The 26788-nt window shown below is 45.7% G+C and overlaps 1 protein-coding gene and 1 long non-coding RNA gene across 24 annotated transcripts in view; one reads left to right on the top strand and one right to left on the bottom strand.

Moving 5' to 3' along the window:
• LOC140599591 (uncharacterized) overlaps nt 1–26788 on the bottom strand; it is a 116904-nt gene that overhangs the window by 48468 nt on the left and 41648 nt on the right. The window lies entirely within an intron of this gene.
• LOC140599590 (uncharacterized) overlaps nt 1–26788 on the top strand; it is a 44298-nt gene that overhangs the window by 14120 nt on the left and 3390 nt on the right. For 9 of the 19 annotated variants that reach the window (XR_012002411.1, XR_012002410.1, XR_012002409.1 and 6 more), the window contains one exon: nt 9971–24242. The exons of 2 other annotated variants lie outside the window; for them this stretch is intronic. Coding sequence is in view for 1 of the 17 variants with exons in the window: in XM_072762783.1 (XP_072618884.1) it covers nt 5649–5698; nt 24070–24242 (223 nt within the window). In the remaining 16 variants the exon portion in view is untranslated. Of the gene's footprint in view, nt 1–5492; nt 5699–9970; nt 26647–26788 lie in introns of all 19 variants that reach the window. 8 more of the 19 variants (XR_012002413.1, XR_012002412.1, XR_012002405.1 and 5 more) reach the window with 7 other exon arrangements.

The following is a 26788-nucleotide window of genomic DNA, read 5'->3' as shown; positions in this document are numbered from 1 at the left end:
TTCAATTGGGTCTTATAAGTCCCTTACCAGTGGTGCAACTTGTGAGCTACTGCTCGAGGATTACTGTAGATCACGACCTCAAGCTCTCTCTCCCTTTATGCTGGGTGGGCTGTAGGGCATGGGTAAAATGGGTATATTTTCACAAACTTGGTGAATCACAGGTGTGATGATAGATCAAATGCTGGGAGTTTATCATTTTGTATCTTAGGAACAATTTATATTAAGTATTAGGCTATGTAAGGGGCTTCTTTAAAATGACCATTGTTATGGTGCCTGGGTGACTCAGCTGATTAAACATCTGACTTCTGCTCAGGTCATGATCTCAGGGTCCTGGGATAGAGCCCTGTGCCAGGTCACACTCAGTGGGGAGTCTCCTTCTCCCTCTCCTCTCTCTCTCTGCCCCTCCCCTCGCTCATGCTCTGTCTCTCAAATAAGTAAAATCCTAAAATAAAATAAATAAAATGACCATTTTTCTACTTGAAATGTGCCTTTACAGAGGGCTTCCCAAAGCAGCTGACAGCCTAAATTGTTGCTTTTGCTTCCGAAGTGTTTTGTTGTTGTTGTTGTTGTTTTGTTTTTGTTTTTGTTTTTGTTTTTTGGCAGTGTAGGCAGAGGTTGGAGATGGGATTTCCTACTTAAAGCTCAAACTAAGGCTATTACTAGAGCTATTGCCAGTTGAGGGTCTTTTAAATAATTTTAATGAGGAAGCTCATTCTTAATGTAGAAGGAAGTAATTTCATATTTCAGCATTATTTATTACCTCAGCGAACACTTTAAACGCTGGGCCAGTTGTTTCCAGGAAACATTTATGACTCTACCATGTGCCAAACAACCTCTTACTGTACGTAAGAGTAGCCCCAGCTTAATAGATGTGTACAATGTTTTTGAAGGACGATTAATGAAAACAAAGTCAAACACTTTATACTAATATAAGAATTTGCTTTTTCCTGAAAAGAAACCAAGGACTTTGCTACTTGTCTTTGCTCAGCTACTAAATGTTTTCCTTATCTGTAAGTTGTACTGAAGCTCCTGGAAAGAACTTTCCAGCTGGGGGAAAAAAAAAACAAAACATAATTCTTTATGGGTGATCTACCTGTTTTTCATCTTATGTACCGTGAGAAGCTTTCCTTCCTTCAGGAACTCCACCCAACACTGATCCTTCTTTTTTCATGCCACCAGCATCCTACTGACCTTACCTTGTACCTGTCACTGTCACAGCAAGTTGTGTCTCTCTTCACTGAAGCCACATTTCTGATTAATATGGGCTGAAATCATCTTATGTGGCAAGGGACTGATTGAGAAAATACAGATAATTCTAAAGAAAGGATGTAAAAGCTCTTCTAATCTAATGAATCGCTACTAATCTTCACTGATGACAAGGGCATGTACATCATGGAACTTAATTTTTCATAGAAATGGGCTATTTTGGAACATTCTTCCATGATCTCTTTTTCTCATTTGATAATAATATGAACATCCTCCATATCATTAAATACTTTTGTATAGGAAATTTTTAATTATTGTATGGTTTCATTAAATATAATATAGTTTATAGTATTTACTGCGTGTGCATATGTGTATATTCAGAGAGAGAGAATATATATTTATTTTCACCTACATCTACAGACACATAATACGACTTTAATCAGCTATGTTGGGAAAACTTTGGACATACTGTATTTATAGTTCCTGAGAATATATTTTTTTAAAAAAAGAATTCTTGAGTTAAAGGTTATAAGCTGTGTTTCATTTTCTTGTATAGAGCATTATAGGAAGGTGTGATACGGGCACCCACTATAGTACTTATGTGCATTGACATATAACATTCATTCATTCATTCATTCATTCATTCATTTTGTTTCTAAGTTAACTGGGGTATAATTGAAAAATAAAAATCATTTAGATTGATGATGTACAAGGTGGTATTTGGGTTTTTTGTTGTATTTTTTTTTTTTTTTTAGGATTTATTTATTCATTCATGAGAGACACAGAGAGAGAGAGAGAGAGAGGCAGAGACCCAGGCAGAGGGAGAAGCAGGCTCCTCCAGGAGCCCGATACAGGATTTGATCTTGGGATCCCGGGGTCATGACCTAAGTCGAAGGCAGCTGCCCACCCAGGCGTCCCTACAATGTGGTATTTGGATATATGTGTCTCCCATCCAAGTACTATAACCAGGCCCGAACCTGTTTAGCTTCCAAGATCAGATGACATTGGGCATGTTCAGGGTGGTATGGCCTTAGGCTTGATATATTTTGTATCAAGTGTGTATTCTGTAATGATTGTCACAGTGAACTAATTAACATATCTATCACCTCATGTAGTTCTGCTTTTGTTTTGTTTTGTTTTTTCCCTTATGGTGAGAACATTGGATCTACTCTCCACAAATTTCAATTATACAAAATAGTATTCTTTTTTAAAGTTTTTATTTAAATTCTAGTTAGTAAACTGGAGGTTTTTCATTTTTAAATACCACAATCTCTTCTACATATCTCTCAGATGGGAAAAACCTCTATTTTCATTCCTCTGTTCATCAGTCTTTCCATAGAACTAGGCTGTCTGAAAGTTTTCTTCTACCTTTTTCAATTTGTTCACTAATGAATGAATAGTACCGGGCACTGGGACTCAAAGCTAGCAGTGTTCTCTTCAGCCTGCTGCTCCTCTGGTACTTACATTGGCTTCTCTTGATCTCCCACACTGAATTCTTTCTGGTTATAAAACCTAGTGTCATGGGATGCCTGGGTGGCTCAGTGATTGAGCCTCATCTGCCTTTGGCCCAAAGCATGATCCTCAGGTCCTAGGATCAAGTCCAGCATCCAGCTCCCAGTGGGGAACCCGCTTCTCTCTCTGCCTCTCTCTGTGTGTCTCTCACGAATAGATAAATAAAATCTAATTAAAAAAAAAAAACAATCAAAAAACAGTACCAGCACCGATTTGAGGTAAAATGCATTGGTGAGTCTTCATAGACTAAAGGGGAAAGAGCAATTTGCATTAATAAAAGTAACATTATTACATATAATAGGTCTAGAAATCCCAACAGTTTAGCAAAATATAGTTGTTTTTCTGTCATGTAAATTATGCAACATATGTTCCTTATCAGTCAGGGGCTCTCCTCCAAGTGGTGATTCACACCCCCATGTTCTGTCTTCTTATTTTGGCTCTACTGTTTTCCTTACTTTTCTTTCTTTCTTTTTTGGCATGGGAGGATAGAGGGAAAGAGAGAATCTTAAGCAGGTTCCATATCCTGCATGGACCCTGATGCAGGGCTTGATCTTACAACCCTGAGATCTGAGCTGAAATCCACACTTAACAGACTGAGCCACCCAAGTGCCCCAGCCCTGCTGTTTTCAACGTAGCTTCCAGAATTGCTGTATTGAGGGAAAGAACATGGAGGATCACTAGGCCTGGGTTTGGATCATATCGTGTCTATTCTCAGTTACAAGACACATTTTGCTGCAGAGGAGGCTGGGGAATGCTGTATGGGCTATGTGTCTGGGTAGCAGAGAAAATGGACTCAAGAGTTAGACTCTCTGCCATAACATGTGAACAGGTAGTGGTAATTTACTATTATAATAGGATAATGGAGTAAAGTAAACAAGCTCAGTGTGTTCAGCGTCCAGCTCTTGATTTCTGCTCAGGTCATGATCTCCGGTCCTGGGATTGAGCAGCAGAACAGGCTCTGTGCTCAGCAAGGATTCCACATGGCATCCTCCCTCCCTCTCCCTCTGTTCACCAACTCCCATCGCTCATGCTCTCTCTCTCTCTCTCTGAAATAAATAATAAATAAATAAGTCAGATATATAAAAAATAAAATAAATTTTTTCTCACTCATTTTTTTTCTAGCTACAGATTGTCTAATCTCTCTTTTTTCAAATAAACAATGCTCATTGTAAAGGAGACATTTCTGCAATTGAAAAAACATGTTCATAATACAACGTACATAACCAATAATGAAATTAATATGTAGTATTCCTTTGATAGGTTGGTCAATTTGTTTTTTTTTTAGGTAGTTATCCTCCTTATCAATAGGAATTCTAAGATAAAAGTCAATCTCCTTAAAATCTTTGCGGTATGAATCATGATAAAAAAAATGAAATATAGGGGGATCCCTGGGTGGCGCAGTGGTTTGGCGCCTGCCTTTGGCCCAGGGCGCCATCCTGGAGACCCGGGATCGAATCCCACATCAGGCTCCCGGTGCATGGAGCCTGCTTCTCCCTCTGCCTGTGTTTCTGCCTCTCTCTCTCTCTCTCTCTCTCTCTCTCTCTCTCACTATCATAAATGAATAATAATAAAAAAAAATTTAAAAAAGGAGGTAAAAAAATGAAATATATGTATATATATATATATACATGCACATATATGTAAAGATTCTGCTTTAAGCTTTACAATGTCATTTTGAGTGAACTTAATCATTATTTTTAATGATTTCACCATATAATTAGGGAAAAAATGACTTACAACACAGTATATTACTTTTGCAGTTCAAAGGAGCTTTGGAATCGGGCATTGCCATTCATATTCAAATTAATAATCATGAAATCATAATGTAGATTTTGTTGCCTTTTGTGTTACATTTGCCTGTTAGAGCAGAAAAGTTAAATATTTTACTGATGCTTCCTTTTTTTTTAAGTTTGGCTTTGGGGGACATGATATTGTGTGGATGTAGGTGGTCTTTTTTTCTTTTTTAAGCTATGTAGAGGAGAGAAATGAACAGGTTAGAAAGGAAATAGTTGCTTTTTAAACAAATTACAGACCAGAGTTAAACCACATACCCAATCCCTTAATCTGTCCCATTTCTTATTTATATTAATTGAAGAAAAAATACTGGCTTTGTAGCAAGATGCATTCTTCCAAGCAACACTCAGAAAAAGAAAAAGGCTACTTCCACATTGTAATTACTTAGCATTCTTTTTCATTTTTGCTTGAACAAGGTGAAAAACGTCAGTAGGTCTGCTCATGCAAAAGAAAAGAAGTATAAAACATCAAACATGCATTCATTAGAGATTTTTATAGAAAAAAGTATTTAACTTTAGGGATGAAACGCTTAACCTGATACACATTAAGTTCTCCTCTCTTCTCCTCTAAGAAAATGAGAATAATTAAGGAGAATGAATACAGGTGCTGCTAATTGGTTCCAAGTTTAAGGACACCACTTATGACACTTTTGCTTTTAATTGATGATAATTCTATAACATACTCATACTTACTCTTATTACCATTGACAAAACTATCGTCTTGAGAATGCTAAGCACAGCAAATGGCTGTACCTTTGAATATATTACAAAAAACAAGTGCTTTTGTGTGCCTTAGTTGATCTTCATGCCATTAGATGTAGCTGAGTGCCACGTTTTTCCACTTGGAATAAACGTTAACCCTGACTGCTTCCTAGACTTGGTAGCATTTGGTGGACTCCGGTGCATTTTTCTGCAATGTGATATGCACTTGTTGGAGTGTATAGAGGGAATTTATTTTTTTATTTTTATGTTTTTTTAAAGACTTTGTTTATTTATTCCTGAGACACAGAGACAGAGAGGGAGAGACACGGGCAGAGGGAGAAGCAGGCTCCCTATGGGGAGGCCCATCCAGAACTCGATCCCAGGCCCTGGGATCACAGGGTCACGACCTGAGCCAAAAGCAGCAGATGGTCATCCATGAGCCACTCAGGTGCTCCTATAGAGGGACTCAAAAAGAAATGTAAATGGTGAGTTGATTTCTTAATTTCTAAGAACTCTTGACCTCAAATTCTTTAATCACTTTTTATTTTCTGAAGGACTTTTAAAAGTTAAGATAATTTTTGAGCAGCTCTTATTTTAATGTTATTTTTCCCTTGAACTCTTCGCTCTTTTAAAAGAACACGTACATATGCATGTGTGTATACATGTATTAATTCATATCACGTTAGTTTTCAAAAAGTTTTTCTTCTCTCTTTCCATAACTACCATCATTTTTATGAGAAAAAAAAAGCAACTTTAAACGGTGTGCTCCTATTCTCTAGTCAGTTACCTTGCCCAAGTCCTGAAACCTTAACTGAGGGATCCCTGGGTGGCTCAGCGGTTGGGTGGCTGCCTTTGGACCAGGGAGTGATCCTAGGGTCCTGGGATCGAGTCCCGTGTCGGACTCCCTGGGGGAGCCTGCTTCTCCCTCTGCCTGTGTCTCTGCCTCTCTCTCTCTCTGTGTCTCTCATGAATAAATCAATAAAATCCTAAAAAAAAAAAAAAAAAAAAAAAAACCTTAACTGATTGTTGAATTGAATAATGGGAACTTGCTGGTAGCATGGCAACTGGCTGTGCTTAACCCAGAAACAAATTCCAAAGGACAGAAAAAAAAAAAGAAAAAAAAAAACCCAAGGAATTTGGATACATGTGGTGACACAGAGAATGAATAATGTACTGCACACACACACACACACACACACACACAAACAAATGCACAAAAAAAAACTTTCTTGAGAATTTTATGCCACTTCTCCAAAACAGAGATGATAGGCATATGAGGTATAATGCAACAGCTGATGACAAGAATGATATTTAAATATATACATCTTATTACTAAAACAGTAAATTATTAAAGAAATGAAAATTGAAACAGCACTAATAACACTAATTATTTTGCCTATCATATGGGGGTGGGGAGATAAATACTACACAATGCTGGCAAGAGTATGGAGAAAGTAGTGCTCTGATTTTCTGCAATAGTCCTAATCGGTAAAACTTTTTGGAAATTACTTTGAAAATACATCTTGAGGTTCAAATATTGCATAACCTTGGACTCAGCGATACTATGTTTATAAATGTACCATGTGTGTACTAACACAAGTCATACAAAAATGTATGCAGAGAAGTATTTGCTGAGTGAGTGTTGAGCTTTAGCTCTAGAATCAGACAGACCTGAATTGCAATTACCACTTCATTACTCTCTTTTTTAAATATATATATATATTTTTTATTGGAGTTCGATTTGCCAACATGTAGTATGACACCCAGTGCTCCTCCCATCAAGTGCCCCCCTCAGTGCCCATCACCCCATCACCCCATGCCCCCCGCCCACCTCCCCTTCCACTTTCCCTTGTTCCTTTCCAGAGTTAGGAGTCTCTCATGTTCTGTCTCCCTCTCTGATATTTCCCACTCATTTTCTCTCCTTTCCCCTTTATTCCCTTTCACTATTTTTTTATATTCCCCAAATGAATTAGACCATATAATATTTGTTCTTCACCGACTGACTTATTTCACTCAGCATAATGCCCTCCAGGTCCATCCATGTCGAGGCAAATGGGGGGGTATTTGTCGTTTCTAATGGCATTACTTTCTAGATATGTGAGCTTAGGCAACCTACATAGCATGTCTAGATTTCACTATCCTTTGAGAATTAATGAAATGATGTCTATAAAGTGTGTAAGAAAGTGTTTGGCACCTCATAAGTACTTGAGAGATGTTTATTAGTCTTTGTAATGAAGATAATGTTGTTATAAATATTATGCAGCATCATTTATAATAAAGGTCTCAAAACAAGCCCCTTATTCAAATGGGATATCGGATAAATAAACTTAGGTTCATGGAATAGAATACAACAGAGTCACTCAAAAGAATAAGATCAATCTATGTGGAAGTAGAGGCAAGAAATACTTTGAAAAACATGGTTTTAGTATTAATAGTATTATTCCATGTGTGTGAAAAGACACTAATATATTTTGACTAGTCTATTGTCAACAGAAAGAGGGAAAAGAATATGAACCAACATATTAATAGTGGTTATCTCTGGGAAGTGGAATAATGAGCCATTTTTATTTTTCTCCATTATGTTTTTTGACATATTTAATGTTTTTTAAGGTCATTCTTTATTGTCTGCCAAAGTCAAACAATTTATCGGAAAAAATTAATCCTGATTTTCTGGCATTAAGGATATAGACCAGAATATGTCATCTATCTCTACGTATGGAGATATAGATATAGATATGGATATGTAGATATAGACATAGCTGCATACCGTATCTATAGATAGAGATAGATGACATATACTGGTCTATAGATAGATATAGTGTATGAATGTATCTTTATATCTCCATGCATAGAGATAGATGACATATTCTGGTCTGTAACTTTAATAAAAAAAAATAAGATGCGCATATAAAATATTAAGTAAGTAGGTATCATGTAGCCTGATATGTTCTTTATTTGAAAGTTAGAGAGAACTATGGAAATTCGTTAACACTTTTTGTGGTATCAGTACTTAAAAAAGAAACCCTAGAAATGGAAGGAACCTCAATACTTCTCTGAGTCCAGCATCTCACCAAGAGCACAGATTCACTGAAAGCCAACTCCACTAACTTCATCTGATTTGGGGGATAATAAGCTACTAACTCCAAAAGTAAAATATTGCTGTTAGAATGTTATTTCTTAGATTGATCAGAATGTGCTTTCTCATAAAATCCCTGCCATCATTTCTATTTTTGTTTCATAAACTGAATGAGGCTCTTTATAAACTTTCTTTAGATGAGAGCTTTTTAAACATTTTTTTTTAAATTTATTTATGATAGTCACAGAGAGAGAGAGAGAGGCAGAGACACAGGCGGAGGGAGAAGCAGGCTCCATGCACCGGGAGCCTGATGTGGGATTCGATCCCGGGTCTCCAGGATCGCGCCCTGGGCCAAAGGCAGGCGCCAAACCGCTGCGCCACCCAGGGATCCCAGATGAGAGCTTTTTAAATAGTTTCAGGTTGGATACACATAATTTTTTCATTTAAGATTTTCCCCAATTCTTATTACTTTTCTGTGTATCAGAGGATTTCCAGGCTCATTACCTTCTTGGTGCTCATATCTGAACGTCCTCAGAGACACTTATTCTCCTTTAGAGTCTGACTCATGCCATTCCAAAGTCAGGATAACCTTTCAAAGGGAATAGTCAGCTTGGTGATCCAGCTGTTTGTTAGTCCTAGCAATATCAGGCTTGATGTTCTCTAACTATAAGTATCAAGGCAGACAAAAGTTTCTTTACTATTTTCTAGTTTCAAGCCTATTTTATTATTTTGGAATTTGTATTTTTATGAAATATAATAATTTACAAATTATTTTAACAAGCTTTATATATCCTTTATAAATTTTGCAGATTTTTAAGGTAATCTGGATCCAAATATTTGCCCTCTTAAGTAATGTGGGAAGCTCATTTCAGTACAGTTAATGTGTTAGGAACTATGAAATAGCAACACATTGAAAGAGTCAAGACCAGACCACATTCCTTTCATTTTAACTTAATTTAACATCATCATGAAGAGTAAATTAAGGGTTCACTGTATTTTTAAAATTATATATTAACATACATTCACACATATGCATGCACACACACACGCACACACACACACACACACACACACACGCACACGCACGCACAACCATTGAAATGTACTTTGGAGCAAAAAGGGACATTAGTGTAGTCATGACTTGTAGGGCAATGACCAGAACATTAGCCTTATATGGGATTCTAAGTTCTCTTAATAAATAATCAAGCCTAGAATATTGTTGTGAAGTTCCACTTACGAGGCACATAGTGTTCAAATTCAACTTGACATTTGATATTCTATGTCACCACTATGAAAGTTCTTGTATTTTTTGAAGATGCTTTGACAGGGAGTCAATTTGCAATTGAAATGAAGGATTATCAATGTTGCTTGCTTTTGCAAAGATGTAGTGAGAGGAGACATGTAAAATATCAAAACATTTAGTTGGATGTGAGAAGAAACTTATCTTGGTGTATTTTCAAAACTTTTATTTTAAAATACTTTTAAAAATATGACAGAGAAGTTTTAAGATTTGGGGTTTGACAAGGGGTGAAGCCGTTAATGCAGGGAGGTGCTGCCAAAACTCAGCTGACAAGCAGACCTGGGACACTCACCTTTCCCACTAGGTCCTTGTATTGATCCAAATTTTTTTGAAAATGTATCCTCTAAGATTATTTCTTTATTGGATTTTTTTGTTTAACAGGCAGAGAGCAGGGAGCAGGAGAGGGAGACACAGGCTCCTCAAGCACACTCTGCCCCAAGCACAGAGCCTGCCTGGCGCGGGATCTCAGGATGCTGAGACCATGACCTGAGCCACAACCTAGAGTCTGATGCTAAGTGACAGAGCTGCAGGCGTCAAGCCCCGCCCCGAGTTCCTGCTGTGGGCACTCCTGCCCCCCCCTGCCCCCCACAGCCACTGAGCTCCAACTCCCAGGTGCTCTGGAGGCTACAGTGCAGGCTGCACGTCCCCTCTGTCCCACCTCAGGCTGAAAGGGCCTCAGCCCTGAGAAGGAATCGGATCTGCCCGACCACCCCCAGCCGGAGGGAGCTGCTGGAGCAGCAGGTCGAAGAACTGGTGCCCGCCTTGCTGAGCATTGACTACTTGTCCATATTTGAGTTCCTAAATGTTTTGGAGGAATATGGCACCCCTGAGGAGGTGCTGGACCTGCTGTTTGCAAAGTGAGCTCCCTGACCCTCCACAGCCCAGGGGGATGGGCCACCTACTGGTTGGGAGTCTTGGGGAATGTTCCTGAACTTCCCGGCCCCTCAGGTGGCTGCTCCAACTGGAGTAGAGTCACACAGGGCCTGGTCGGGTCCTGTAGGGCAGCCCCCGGGGCCTGGCCTGTGGCAGGTCAGCTAGAGGGGCCGTGCTTGTGCTCAGCAGTCACCGTTCTCTCCCCATGACAAAGCGTGTGCCGCCTCCCCACCGTCGCCAGGGTCTTGAGCTGGGCTGTTTTGCCACTGAAAGGGAGTTTTGAGTCGACCTGGCGTCTGTATCCTGGGACATTCGGAGTAGGGGTCCCCGGGGACACCTGGGCGCCCAGGCCCACCCGGATATCGGCCACGGGCCTGGCCGGAGCCCTTTCACTCCTCAAGCATTCAGGAAGCGCCGCAGGTGCAGGCGCTTCTCCAGGAGCTGCCCGTGGCCCCACGCACAGAGCGGACGGCCCCCCAGGGCTCCGGACTCGTCGGAGGTCAGAGGGTGACAGCAGCTATGAGGAGAGGTCGCGTCCACTGGATGATTCAAGTGATGCCCCCCCGCCCTCCTCTAGATATCGATGCATCGTAGCTTCCTGCAAGAAGGAAGGAGTCCGGGACCAGTGGGAAATGGGAGTGAGCTCTGGCTCATGCAGGGGAGCTGTGTGCTGGAGGGGCTGCTGGACCCTCACCCCACACATCTGCAATTCCTGTGACAGGGTGAAGGTCTAATGGGTCCTTTGAGAAAAGAGGAAAGGAGAGCTGTGGATGGGATATGGGCTTTGTGGGAGAGCACTGGGACCCCTAATGGAGTCCTTCTCCACACCTGCCCCCCTCAAAGCCCTCTGTCTCCCGCCACCTGGGACCCAGAGCAGAGGGTGTGGGGAGCATCGCACTCACCAATCTGGTGGCACCTGGACCCGGGTGCACGGCAGGTGCTCAGGAGGGCCAGTGAGGGCTCACGGACCAGACGGCCCCCGCCCTGTCAGATTAGGGTCAGTGGAAGGACACCCCCTGGGGGCCCCTCATGAGTGAGGCAGCGCAGAGCCACAGGAGGGAAGGCGGTGGTACCGGGCGGTTCCCGGCAAGGCCTGGCAGGACACAGAGCCCACACCCTCCCCACTTGGACATTCCCAGAGGGACAGTGTGTGCAGTGAGGGCGATGACAGGCTGACGCCCCCTTCCCCGGACACCTGCCGGTGGATTCAAGGGGCCAGTGGGCAGGGAGCCAGGCTGAGGAGTGAGTCCCACTTCCCCAGGAAAGACAGTGATGGTCACGCCACTGGTCATGGGCTCCCACGCACAGAGGCTTCGTGCCAGCCCCTCCTCAGTGAGCAGGGCTGTGGCAGGCAGGACCGCCAGGTGGCAGGTGGACAAGGAGCACCACTGGCCTCCGACAGCCCCGAGCGGGAGTCCGGGGGCCCGTTCCTGCAGGGCTTCCCCGGGACACCTTGGTGTGAGGGAGCCCTGTCATCCAATGCCTCTGCCCATCCGTACCTCCAGCTCCAGCTCCTGCATCCTGGACATCCGGCTGGACTACTGTCAGGAGGATTTTCATCAGCCACCGGAATTTCTCTCCCTGAGGAAGCTGCTGGCATTCATGGGGCTCAACATGCCAGGCTCAGACCTGGAAAACCGGGCCCAGCGTTACCTGGAACGATTCAGCTACCTGGAGCTCGTGGAATTAGACGATGAGGATGAGGAGGACTGGGGTGGCCGAGCTGGGGACAGGGTGGGCCACACAGACCCAGCCTCCGTGCAGCTGGGCCGGGAGCACTGGGTAGGCTCACACCCCATCCCCACGGGCTGCAGTCTGGGGAGACCTCCCAGGGCTCTTGCCCTCACACACGTTGAGTGGTGGGAAGAGTGTCCTTGATTTGAGAGGGACGTGGAAAGTGCGTCCTGATGATGATACTTTGTCTTCTTGGGGCTATAGCTTCGGACCCCGAGCAACACCCTGACCCACCTCAGGAGCCCACCCCAGCTCTGACTGTGGGGCCTGCTGAAGCTTCCGGGCCTGATCTGTTCGAGCCGGGCACGGCTGCTGGAGCTGAGTGTTTCGCCCGAGTCAAGATGCAAGCTGCTGAGTCAAAGCCAATGCACGTGGTGGTCAGACCTCGACTCAGTGTCCCGACCTGGAGGAGCCACCTGCACCCTTGGCTGACCTGGAGGAGGAGCAGGCCCCAGAGCCTGCAATCAAGCTCCCGGAAGTGCCGGAGCAGCCACCTGCCTCAGTGGAGCCACCAGCCTCGGCCCTGGAGCAGCAGCTCGTGATGGCTGCAGCCCGACGGAGGGCTTCCCCTGCCCCCCCACTGCACGGTTCCTATTTTTGTGGTTGTCATAAACCTCTATGATTGCGTCATGAGTTTTGTTTGTAATAAAGGATGTTACCTTCGTACAAAGATTTCCTCTGATGCTTTTAAATTATACCTCGTGGTACTTGAGGTCCATTCCCAGTGTCGCACGGGCGAGGCCAGAAGGCACCGGGGCCACATTTCCACCACAGAGACAGCCGACCACTGACCGTCGTGCCCACGCCCTCCCTGCTGTCCCTGCAGCCCCTGCCTTTCTCTCTGTCTCTGCGGCCTTTCCTCCTCTGGGACGTGCGTGTACCTGGTGTCCTCGGTGTGGCCTCCCGTCTCTGCCGCAGACACGAGAGCGACTCCTCGTTTTCCCAGTAGTTAAGAAACGTGTCGTTTTGAGGCTGAGGGAACAAAGATCATGTGAAGCCCCAAATGAAATGTTTCCATTATCCAGGATAGGTTCCCCGGTGTAATGTGTCAGGTAAAAAAGTAAATGGTTCCTTAAGGTTTCAGACAGACGGTATTTACTTAATAAAATGAGGATTCCCATAGAGAGGAAAGAGGACATTTGCCTTCTACCTAGGAATAACGGCCCGTTGCCCGCGGTTGGGTCCGCCAGGCCTGAAACTGGTCACTCACAACGATACACCCGCGCGCCCGTTCTCATCGCCACAGGCTTCATGATAGCCAACGGGGGCACGTAGGGCACGTGAATCCGAGAGAGACAAGACAAGCATCGCATGAGTACACGTATATGTGGAATCTAAAACACAGAACCCCCCCCCCCCCCCCCCCCCGGCAAACAAGCTACAAGACAACACAAACACAATGGCCTGAACTCTGATACAGAAAACATATACGTGGTTGCCAAGGTAAGGGGTGGGGCGTGGAGCGAATACGTAAGACGCCAGAAACTGACGACGATTCAAAAAAAGACAGAGAATATCAGGAAGGAAGCTGGAGAGTAAATATCTCTTCAATATGTTAACTTCTAGCTTCCTACTACCCCGGGTCCCTTAGGTAATAATTCATGCTGCAGCATCCAGCTCTCCGGGCCTCGCGGGCACCCTCGTGTGGACACGGTAGTACCGCTGGAGGATTTCGTAGCAGTAATTACAGAGGCCTTGGCTCCTGGGTGTGTGCGTCTCTAGGTGTTCTTCCGGGTTCCAAGTGTAACTATGTAATCACAACTTCCCTGGATCAAAGTGCACGGTTTCCCGAGTCTTGGTAGAAGTGCACGTCACAAAACAATCGCTGCAGGCGAGGAAATGCACAGGTACCCACCAGCCCGAATGATGTGTCCTGCTTGTTTTGCAGCCCAAGGTTAGCTCCAGGTGTGATTTTTTTAAAGGTTTATTTATTTATTTATTTATGATAGACAGAGAGAGAGAGAGAGAGAGGCAGAGACACAGGAGGAGGGAGAAGCAGGCTCCATGCCGGGAGCCCGACATGGGATTTGATCCCGGGACTCCAGGATCACGCCCTGGGCCAAAGGCAGGCGCTAAACCGCTGCGCCGCCCAGGGATCCCCCAGGTGTGACTTCTCTTGGTCCCTAGAGAATCACACTTTCCTCAGGGTCACGCTCCCCGCCAGGCCCCGGGGGAGTGTCCACAGACAGGCCCGCCCTCCACGGAGCCTAGAGGGGACCCGAGAGGGCCTCCACCCGCTAGTCTAGTTGGGGCGTCGGGGCACCCAGGCTCAGTCCCGAGGGGCGCAGACGCCCCCATCGCTTCTGGAGGCACGAAGCTTCTCTCTGGCTCTGTGTCTCCCTCCCTGTCTCCACGTCCCCGTCTCTCTCTCTCCCTCCCAGTCTCTGTGTCCCTCCCAGTCTTTCTTCCCTCAATCCCTACACCTCGGCCTGTCCCTCGCTGTCTCTCTCCCTGTCTCTGTGTCTACCTTCCTGTCTCTCGGTCTCTCACTCGTCTCCCTCCCTGTCTCATTCTCTCTCTCCATCCTGTGTCTGTCTCGGTCTCTCCCTCCCTGTCAAAGAGAAGAGGCTGAGATAAGAACGCACTAAGTCCATTCAAATGAAGTGAACACAGTCATCAAATATAGCCTGCACAGGAGACAGTAGCTGGAACAGAAGACCCTGCACAAAAATTTAAATATTTGTAGAATACAAATACAGGGGAAAGGAAAGAAAATTATGATTACAGAATGAAGGTGAGTTGCAAAGATCCAACCTGCGAGTATTAAAGAATTTCCAAAGAAGGAAATGGTAAGTGGATCAGAGGCAATATCCCAAAGTACAAGAGACCTTTCTGAATCTCAAAAAGAAATGCTCTGAAGATCAAAATGCCCCAAAATATTCTAGGGAAAACTAATGAAAGAGGTCTACACCGGCACGTATCCCCTTGCAAATGTGTTCTCCTCATTGTAGCCAGGACGAACCATTCAAAATAGGAGTCTCAGAAGATGGTTCCAAGCTTTAAATTGTTTAATGTGTTTCCAGTTTGGCTCCGCACCTCTCCACACACTTCTCCCTGGCTTTCGGCCTAACTGGCCTTCTTTCTGGTGCTTGCATGTGCCTTGCACCTGCTGGCATTAGGAAGCTGGTATAAGGTGTTCTCTCCCCCTCGAAATGCTGTCAACCCTCCCCCCCCAGGGTTCCTCTGGTTAACTCTTACTTTGGGATCTCATATATCACTTCCTCAAGGAAAGCTTCCCAGATCTCTCTAACTAGACAGATGTACCTATTAAATGCTCTTGTAGCACCATGTACCTTCTACGTTAGTACTTCTGACAACTAGATTTATATTTATGCATGTGAGTCTTTGACCACTGTCTGCCCTTAGAGTATAGCATCCATGAACGCAGAGACCAAGGAGCAAAGTCCAGTTTCATAGCACCAGCCAAATTGGGAGGATGCACGTGCAGCATCCAGCTAGCCCATGCCACACACATCCTTGCAACACCAAACGGAAGTGCAGGCATTGCTGCTGCCGGCTCCTCTCCCTGCCTTCAGGGGCCTCTTGTCAGCCTCCTGCCTTAAGTACTGCCCGGGTGGGAAGGAGGCGCCAATGTTACTCATCCCCAAAACTCCAGGGACACATGTCGGTCTCCCAGTCGCTCATGGTGCCCCGTCTGACTGCATTCTCGGGCCAGGCTGGAGAGGAGACCTACATTTGCTACAGCTTCAGCACAAATCTCTCTCTGCCGGCTTCTCTGACCATTCGCTCTCTTAGAGCTTCCCCCACTTGATGGGTGAGGGACCACGGAGTACCATTCCTCTCCCTCGCCGGAAGGGGAGGAGAAGAGGACCTTAGGGTCCCTTAGCACAAAGCCGACACACACTCTCCTATGTAATGAAACTCCCTTTCCCGTTTCAAGTCTTTTCATGCAGTCTACCCGTGCACGATGATGGGCGACGATCACAGGACCGCTTTGCGACTAGCACTCATTGAGCCTCTTCGAGAAAGTGGATACAACAGGGAAAGCCCCAGTCAGCATCGTGTTAGGACTGCATCCTGAACGTCGGGGAGATAGAGGATCCCACTTCTCTAAAACCAATGGCACCTCTTTTTCGTGTTTTCTCTTCCACTATCTTATCAAGTATTCATTGCATGTGGCTCCTTCTGATTTTAGGGGGCGGATCTCTCTAGTTCCTGGATCTGAATGCCTGTTTCCCTTCCCAGATTAGGAAAGTTTTCAGCAACGACTTGTTCAAATACATATTCTGGCCGTCTGGCCCTTTTGCGCCCTCGGGAACCCCAATTAAACGTAGGTTTTGCTACCTCAGGCTGTCGTGTATTTCCCTTAATCTGTCTTCATGGTCTTTTAATTGTCTGTCTCTTTTTTTCCTCAGTTTCCCTCTTTGCCATCAACTTGTCTTCTATGTCACTCACTCATTCTTCCACCTTGTTAACCCTCGTCGTTAGGACTTCTAGTCTGGATTGCATCTCATTTAATTGATTTTTAATTTCTGCCTGATTAGATCTAAATTCTGCAGTCATGAAGTCTCTTGAGTCCTTTATGCTTTTTTCTACAGTCACCAGTAGCTGTGTAATAGTGCTTCTGAATTGGCTTCATGACACTGAATTGTAGTCCAGATTTTGTCACTCTGTGGGAGAGAGGACTCTTTCTGATTCTTTCTTTTGAAGTGAGTTTTACCTTCCAGTCATTTTGCTCAGTGCCAGAGTGGCCAAAAACAAGTTGTATTGGGAAAAGGAGAAAAAGAGAGAAGATAAGGAAGAACAGAAAAGGAAAAGAAAAAAAGGAAAAAAGAAAGACAAAAAAAGAGAAGAAAAGCAAAAAAGGGGGGAGAAGCAACAGAAATCGAAAAACAAAAAACAAGGGGGAGTATCTTCTGGTTGTGTATACTGTAAATCCCTCGACTTCCCTTGGAACTTTCCAGTGCTGCTTGGTCAATTGTTTTTCCCCCTGTCCGTCTAGCTGGTCTTCTGGGGGCAGGGGTCTGCTGTGCTGATTCTCAGGTGTGAGCACTTGGGGGAGCTGCTCAGCGCCCTGCCTGGTGCGGGGCTCAGTGAAGGTTGTTTAACCTGTTCATCCTGTGAGGACACAGTGAGGCTCAGTGGGGGTTGTTTACCCCGTGAGGCCCCAGGAGGAACAGCCACAGTGGCGGGGCCAGCTCTGCAGCCCTGGAGTCAGCACCTGCAGTAACTGCGGAGCTCCCAGCCTGCAGGGGCCTGGATGCTCCCGCAGGGGGCCGCTGATCTGCTCAGCTCGGGGCCACCCGGCTGCAGGAGTGTCCTTGCTGTCCTGGGCCCTCCTGGCCTCTGCCTGTCCCGGGGGGGAGCACCGGTTCCTGGGCTGTGTCCCTGGCACCCTGTGCTCCCGGGTCCAGCCGTGTGTGCTGCAGCCCTTTAGGGAGCTCGGCCACGGGGTGTGGGCACTCTCCCCGGGGCACAGCTCCTGTTGGTGCCCCCGGGAGCCGGAGCGCATCCCCGCCCTCCTGGGGTCCTGCTCCACCTCCCTGCGAGCGCCTTTCCGCCCGGGAAGGTTGGGGAAGCTCCTGCTCCTCCGGGCCGGGCTCTCCTGTCCTGGGGGCTCTCGCCGCGGCCCTAGCCCGGCTCCTCGCGCCCCCCCCCCCCACTCGGAGGCCTTTTTTCTCTTGTTTATTCATGAGAGACACAGAGAGAGGCAGAGACACAGGCAGAGGGAGAAGCAGGCTCCCTGTGGAGAGCCTGATGAGAACTCAATCCCAGGACCCTGGGATCATGACCTGAGCCAAAAGCAGATGCTCAACCACTGAGCCACCCAGGTGCCCCTCTCTTACTGCGTTTAAGGTCTCTTTAATCCTTAATGTTCACAGTTTCTCTCTGTTAGAGCTAGCTGTGGATTTCTTGTTTCTGTGAGATTTCATAATGTGTCCTGATTCTGAGGATTAATGTGTTTTATCATTTCTGGAACAAATTCAGTTATTATCACTTGAATATTTCCTCTTCCTTATTTTCTCTAGTTTCTGCATCTTATACTTTTACCAGACATATGTTGCACTCTTTTAAAAAAATTTTTTTTTTGGAGTTCAATTTGCCAACATACAGCATAACACCCGGTGCTCACCCCATCAAGTGCCCCCCTCAGATGTTGCACTCTTAAATTCTATTTTACATTCTTCTTAACCTTACTTTCACATTAAATGGGTTTGATCACCAAATTCCAATGTGTGCGTTTGTGTGTGGGGTGGTTTCCCCATACCACCAAGCAGTTCTTCAACATTAACTGGGTATGCGACCGTTCAACTCCATTCTGACACTCCTCACCGAGAGATAGCTTCAGATTCCACACGTTGAGGGTTCAGTACCACAAGACTGCCCCCCACTTCAGATACCAGTCACAGTCTGGTTGACTTGTGATTCTGACTGACTGACTATGAATCAGAGGTTCCCAGGGCCCCTTCCTTGGGTGGGATTGATTTGATAGAGCCGGTCATAGAACTCAGAGAAACTTAGATTACTGGTTTATTATAAAAGGATATAATTCAAGAACAGCCAGATGGAAGATATGCACAGGGCAAGTTATGTGGCAAGAGACACGGGGCTTCCACGACCTCTCTGGCAGGCCACTCTCCCAGCACCGGCCATGTGTCCACCAACCCAGAAGCTTCCTCAGTGCTATCCTTTGGGGGTTTTATGGAAGCCTCATTAGGTAAGCATGATTGATTAAATCGTCGGCCATTGGTGATTCATTCAAACCTCCAGCCCCTCTCCCTTCCTCAGAGGTCAGGGGGTGGGACTAGAAGTTCCCACCCTTTATTCTTGGTCGGTTCCCCCGACAACCAGCCCCATCCTTAGGTGCTATCCAAGTCACCTCACTACCATAAACGCAGTTGTGGTGGTAGTGGGAAGGGGCTTGTTGTAAGTAATAAGACACTCAGTAACCTTTATGGCTCTGAGGTGATTTCAGGAACTGAGAACAAGAGACCAAGTGTTATGACAAAGGATGCTCCCCTTGCTCTTATTGCTCAGAAAATTCCCAGGGTATCGGGAGCTATGAGCCAGGAGCTGTGACAAGGGCCAAATAAATGAGAAATATATTTTGGTCATCTGAATGGCCAAATATATATTTCATATAAATAAAAATATCACAGATTGTTTCCTTCTTTCATCTCTTTGTGCTGTCTCTTGATAATTCCCTCACATCATCCTTTCTCTCTTCAGTGCCATCTAATGTCAAGTTTATCTTGTTCACTGACATTATTATTTCAATGATCATATTTTTCAAGCTGCTATTAGAAAATGGTGTCCAGGGACACCTGGGGGGCTCAGCAGTTGAGCGCCTGCCTTTGGCCCAGGGCATGATCCCGGAGTCCTGGTCCCGGGATCGAATTTCACTTTGGACTCCCTGCATGGAGCCTGCTTCTCTGCCTCTCTCTCTCTCTCTTTCTCTCTCTTTCTCTGTCTCTCATGAATCAATAAATAAAATCTTAAAAAAAGAAAACAGTGTCCAATCTGAAGTGTATACTACCCACTGAGTTTACTTCAATGACTCTATTTTTCATTCTGGTGTTGGTTTTGTTGTTTGTTTGTTTTGGCATCTGTTCTGCAGTATCTTGTGCTTTTTAACAGAATTTCAAGTTTTTGTTCTATGGCTTTAATTACATGACATTATTGGTGAAGTGTTGGTGTAAATATGCCCTTCTTTACACCTGCTGACCATCCCTCACACGGATTGTTTGCTCATATGTTTTCTAATTTTGGATTGTGAGCTCCTCTTCAGCAGGGCTTTCCTTGTGACTCGGACCATGGTGGTGTTCCTACAGAGCGAAGACTTTGTATCTAACACCTCAGAGGTAACACTGACCTAAAAACAGTTTAATTTTTGGCTGTGGATTTCTGTATCACATAGTTCACATTTTGGACTCAAAACAGGGGCAAGAGGCAGGCACAGAATTCTTTTTTTTTAATATTTTATTTATTTACCCATGAGAGACACACACACACACGCAGACAGAGAGAGAGAGAGAGAGAGAGAGAGGCAGTGAAGCAGGCAAAGGGAGAAGCAGGTTCCCTGCAGGGAGCTCGACACAGGACTCAATCCCAGGATGCCAGGATCACCCTCTGAGACTAAGACAGATGCTCAGCTCTTGAGCCACCCTGGCATTCCAGGCACAGGATTTTAATATCTCAGGAGAAATTTTTCTTTTTAAACTCAGATCTCAATAGGAGGCCTTGCCATTTCTTTGTGATAACAGTTGTTTTAGATCCATATAGAAAAGCAGCAAAACCTAAGCTCCTAGCAGTTAACAAATTTAACAGTCTGCACACCAACTGATCCTAGAGTGCCATGAACATCACCTCAAGTGCTTATCTCTCCTTATTTTCTTCAACTGGACATTTCCTTTTCATTATCTAGGATTGGCTGACCATAATTTGCCTGAATCCTTATTTACGTGCATTAAAGTTGTCTCGCATATTTCTCTAACTCTCATAAAAAATATCACCACGAATAGGCCTACAGGTATTGAGAATTGTGGGTATTGTTTTGTATCTTCCTGGTGTATGAATTTTTTTTCAGCAGCATTCATCAACATCAGAAAGTCAAATTGTTGGAATCTCTCATACTGGGGATTTAACGCCCAGGAAAGCAGAATAAAAAGATCTGGCAAGAGAGCATAGACTATGGTAAGAACAGCAATATAATTATGAATCCTAGATTCTGTAGTGGGTGAGGAGAGAAAACAAGATAAGAGGAATCAGAATTAATAAGAAGAAAGAAAGAGTCAGTGGTTGTAGGCCCCAGTGAAGTAGGAACTTCAGTGATTACAGTGTAAGTTCAGGAAGTAGTAGCCAGAAAATGCAATGTATGAATACATGATTTCAGGGGAGGGATAATTCTTCAGTCCTGGAAAAGACCAGGTAGGCCACAAGCAGCTGAAGTCGAATGGATGGGTGGATATTATTGATAAGGAAATCAAAGGAGAAGCCAAAGCATTGAATCTACATGGACACTATGGATCCGATGGGATCATCTACATGGACACTGACGTCACTCAAGATGAAGGACTCAAGGGGTCCCTGGGTTGCTCAGTGTATTGAGCATCTGCCTTTGCTCCAGATCATGATCCTGGAGTCCTGGTATCTAGCCCCACGTCAGCCTCCACAACTAGTGGGAAATCTGCTTCTACTTCTCCCTCTGCCCGTCCTGCAGCTGTTTCTTTCTTTTCTTTTTTCTTTCTAATATCATATTTCTTCTTTTTCTTCTTTCTTCTTTGTTCTTCCTTCTTCTTCCTCCTCCTCCTTCCTTCCTCCTCCTCCTCCTCCTCCTCCTCCTCCTCCTCCTTCTTCTTCTTCTTCTTCTTCTTCTTCTTCTTCTTCTTCTTCTTCTTCTTCTTTTTCTTCTTCTTCCTCTCCCTCCCTCCTTCCCTCTCTCTCTCTCTCTCGCTTTCAATCTCTCTCTCTTGCTAACTTTCTCAAATAAATAATTTTTTTAAAACGATGATGGACTCAAGACTAAGACTTTGACATAAGTGCAAGTAATTCACAGAAAGAAAAAAGTATCCATATCAGAAGTGTCAGGAAAATGCTGAGGAGCAAAATTTCTATGGGACAAGAGATTTTCTAATTGGAGGACAGGAAAAATGGTTTCAAGGAGTGAGAAGAAAGAAGGAAAATACTCTACACCCCGACCTTAAAGAACTGTAGAGTCTGGGAGAAATGGTCCCTATTTAAGACATATGCAAAGGAAGCAATATTTTCACGGAAAATTCAGGTTACAGTTTAAGCCAGGAGATTCAAGAAACAGGAAATGAAGAAACCATCTAAGGAAACAGGAAGTTTTCCAGGCATGCAGCTGGACCTCTTAAGGAATGCAAAGGATGGTTGTGTGAAGTACGCAAGGATATGGATATTGGGCCAAGGAAGCACAAGCAGAATATGATGGGGATAAGAGTACAGGAGAGAATACAGGACGAAAGGGGCTGATGATTTGGGTGATGGTGAAAAAAACCCAAGAATAATAAGCAGAGAGAACTGCTACATCAGACAAGGGGAAGGGCAAGGACACAAGAGTCTCCTAACTCACCTGACATGCAGTTGGGCATCTCAGGTAGTGAGCGAGGAAGGAAGCCCAAATGTAGGTACTGAGCACTCGGGAGCTATTGGCTTCAGCCCTATTTCTGGCTCCAGGGGAGGGTCAGGCAACACACTAAGGAACCCCGGGAACCAAGAAGAAAGCTACACCGTCAAGTCCTGTTCCAAAGCATCCCCACAAGATCCTGTCCAGAAACATGGGGGAGGCTCAGCCAACAGTACTCTGTGCATTCTGTGCACCGTCCTGCAGGCCTGCCTGCGACACCCCAAGTTTGGGCTCAAGTGTCAGTCACACCGGTGTGGAACCCGCTGCCTGCCTGTCTACTTCCCGTCTGGCCTACAGTATCCTTACGGGAAAAATAGACATAATATCACTGACCACTCCATGTTCATGGAGGGACCTAAGTGATGCACAAGGGCTTTGGAGAGTGTAGTAAGTGAACCAGCCGGAGGCATGCACTTCCCACTTTGCCCACACCTGCTTCAGATCCATCCTCTTGGTGCGCAGCCCCTGACTGCAGCACAGCCCTTTGACCGATCTTTGCCTAGTAAGGGGCAAAACTACAGGTTATCCCAAGGCCTAGGGACTCCTGTGACATTTCTTCTGTCTGCTATTTCCTGGGATCACTCTCCAACCTCGCACCCGGGGCCCTGTCCCTGGCTGGTGAACCTGCTGACACGCCCGGAGGGAGGGGCACACACATTTCATAATGGGCATTGAGCCAGGGGATGATGCGCGGCTGGCAAGGGACATAAAGACTGGGGTAAGTCTGAGCTTTTGTCCAGTTACTCATTTGGTCAAGATGAGTAACTAGCCAAACGCCCTTTGGAGAAATGACCAAAAAGCTGCCTCGGATTTCTTGTTCTCGACCCCAGGCTCCACCTACCTACTCTATTCCTTCCTCCTCTGGACCCCGCGCTCCACCTGCCTGCTCTATTCCTTCCTCCTCTGGACCCCGTGCTCCACCTGCCTGCTCTATTCCTCCCTCCTCTGGACCCCGCGCTCCACCTGCCTACTCTATTCCTTCCTCCTCTGGACCCCGCGCTCCACCTGTCCGCTCTATTCCTCCCTCCTCTGGACCCCGCGCTCCACCTGCCTACTCTATTCCTTCCTCCTCTGGACCCCGCGCTCCACCTGTCCGCTCTATTCCTCCCTCCTCTGGACCCCGCGCTCCACCTGCCTACTCTATTCCTTCCTCCTCTGGACCCCGCGCTCCACCTGCCTACTCTATTCCTTCCTCCTCTGGACCCCGCGCTCCACCTGTCCGCTCTATTCCTCCCTCCTCTGGACCCCGCGCTCCACCTGCCTACTCTATTCCTTCCTCCTCTGGACCTCGCGCTCCACCTGCCCGCTCTATTCCTTCCTCCTCTGGACCTCGCGCTCCACCTGCCTGTTGTATTCCTTCCTCCTCTGGACCTCGCGCTCCACCTGCCTGCTCTATTCCTTCCTCCTCTGGACCTCGCGCTCCACCTGCCTACCTTATTCCTCCCTCCGCTCGTTTTCCTTCCTCATCTCGTCGTCCAAAGCCGCTTCCTCTTGTGTCCCTTTACGCCCTCAACACTCCCCAGCGTTGTCCACCTCTCTCAACTCACCGGCCTACCTCTTTCCCTCCTGTTCCTAGTGCTTTCCTTTCTTGCCGCGCTAACCTACAGGTTTCCCCACGCAATCCTTGCTCTATTCCTTCCAAAAGGTCCAGTCCCCGCTGTTTTTGTCTCGCTCCTGTTCCCTGTTTCCCCACTGTCTACTTTCCTCCTACCCCCCCTCTCAGCCCCTCGTAGACTTTAAAGTCTTATCCTCCCCAACCTTCCAGCCAACTCCAACCAGACTTCCGTGATTCACAAATCCTATCCTGGAGAGATGATTTCCCTGTGAGGGGGACGGTCCTCATATCATCCGGAATTGCCAGAACAGTCGATCCCCAGGAGCTTGACTTGGTGAAGGCTGGGAACTCAAGACAATGCCAGTCAACATTTAGCTCGGAGGGTAAGCCTTTTCCATGATGGCGTTTTCACCCATAACACGGTTATCGTACTATTCTCTGTATGGTACCTTCATCCTTGGAAATCGCCTTCAGAGATACCTTTAGCAAGATCCTTTTTTCCCAGAAAACCTGTTTCTTTCCTCTCTTTCCCAATTAGCCAGCCTGAATGAATTCTACATTTATAACTGGTTTCTCCATGGAATTTGGTCTGTGACCACAGAGCAAACACCAAGACCAGGGACACAAGGTAGAGAAGAGTGAGTGGAAAACATCTCACCTGATCTCTACACGGTTGAGTCCTATTGATCTGCCCTAGATGAAAGTGAATGTGAGAATGGGTGACCCCTAAGAACTCACACACAGAGCACAAGACCCCTATTGTAGGCATACAAGGATTCAAGGTTCCTTGGTCTGCTTCCCCCAAGACTCTATTGTCATGTACCCTAGGACTTGTAGAAGCGTACTAGGGATTTTTTGTCTCTGAGAAATGCCTCCTGCAAAAAGGTGCGGGGTGGGGGAGGGGGCACCTCCCATTATCTTGTCATCAAAGCTCTGAGGGTTGAACCTCTGGATCCCAGAAAATGGCAGGTACCGAACCTAGAAGGCAAGGACACATCCATATCCTCTCCAGATGATAGCATCAGATAAACTTATGATATATATATATGTATATTTATATATTATGTTCATTATAATGTATTAACATAATTCACATAATAATTAATAAAATATATATTTATTATATATATATATATATATTTAAAGTTCTCTTAAACCAATATACAGATTCAGTGGAATCTCAATCAAAATTCTAACGCATATATTTGGAAACTTGACAAGCTGATTATCATTTGCATGAACAGGCCAAAGACCCAAGAATATCCAAGACTCCCTTAAGAACTGGTAGGAGTAATTTTCCTGCCAGACACCAGGACTTACCCCAAAAATTGTTGTGATTAAGATCGCATAGTAGTAGTGCCAGCATAAACAAATAGACAAGTGGCAAGAAGAGTCCAGACCCAGGTTCACACCTACGTGGACACTTGACTGAAGACAAAAGTATCATAGCAGAACGATGTCGGGGGTATAGCTCAGGGGTACAGCATTTGACTGCATAGCAGAACGATGCGGATGGACTGTGTTTGCAACACATTGGTTCTTGGTCAATTGGATACTTGTAGGGAAAAAAATTAAGGTAGATTCCTACAACATAAGCACACTCAAAACTCCAGTTCAGGTGGACAATACATCTAAATGTGAAAGAGCCAAAACAAATGGGGTAGGATCGCTCTGGTCATCAATGGCTATTGAGCACTGGAGATGTGCTGCAACGGAGAGATGGACCAGATATATTTCTTGCTCTCAAGTGACTTTCATGTAAAGAAAACAATTCAGCAAAGTGTTCTGGGAACTATAGATGTGGAGTAGACCATGCCACAGAGAAAACCTGGGCGAGGAGCTACAGGGTCCAGACGGGTTTTGCAAGATTACACGTGGGCTCATTGTAACTCGGTTTCCCCAGACAGACACAGGGGAAAGAGCCGTGCAGGCTAAGGACAAGGAGCAGCAAGAATTAAAACAAGGAGCCACTCAGCAGGTAGCGGGGTTCAGGAAACTGCCCAGGGGTCTGGACAGCTGTCTGGACAGATGTGTTCACAACTGTGTCTCACACGACACACGTCCTGGGCTATGCCGTGTCTTGAATGAATGAACACATAGATGAATAGATGCAATATTGAGTGCGAGAGAGCACGGGCTCTGCAGTCAAAGTGTAATATGAGAAGTATCTAGAGTAGTCAAATTCCTCGAGAAAGGAAAATGGTCCTTGCCAGAGGACACAGAGCGCAGGGGGCCATGGGAAGTCGTTCCGTGGGGACGAAACAATTCTGGAAATTTGTTTCACACGAGGCAAATATGCTTAAAATTCCTGAATCACATCCTCAGAAATGTTTCTAATGGTAAATCTTATGTGAACTTGACCACAATGACATTTTCTAAAATCAAAAACTGTGAAGTCCCCACGTTACATACATTAGGTTCTCGAGTCTCTATTGTCCCTCCTGTAATCAGGGACAGGGAAACATTTTCAGACTTGAAACCTCCTCCGTTTCGCGAGCTAGACGGGGAGAGTTTTGATCCAGGCAAGGGCTTGAAATGGGGCAGGTCTCTGACTCCTCCCCAAATCTCTTTTAGCCAATGACTGCCGAAGGGGCGGTGCAATCAGGTCCCTAACCTGCTGGGCCTGCCACCCGCGGGTCCCATCTGGGCTCCTGCAGGAGCCGCCCCAGGAACCAGGCCAGACCTCGAGAAGCTGAGAAGAGAAGCCGAGAAGCCAAGGGAAGGGGAGTCGCGGGCTTCAGGCTTCGGAAAGAAGCGAGGCAGGAGAATCCCTTCTGGAAGGACGGGGTGAGGAGGTAGCTCCACACGGCCAGTGGCTGCTATCCTCGGTTTTACCACTCTGGATTGTGAGGTCCTCATGAGCTGAGCTCCTAGTTACCCCCGGATAATGCTCAGCAGCTGTCTGGCCCAGGGTGAGTCTTCAAGAGGG

Source organism: Vulpes vulpes, chromosome 7 (genome assembly GCF_048418805.1).
Source record: "Vulpes vulpes isolate BD-2025 chromosome 7, VulVul3, whole genome shotgun sequence".
NCBI lineage: Eukaryota > Metazoa > Chordata > Mammalia > Carnivora > Canidae > Vulpes > Vulpes vulpes.
Note: the sequence above shows the minus strand (reverse complement) of the source record. Positions and strands in the feature narration are given on the sequence as shown.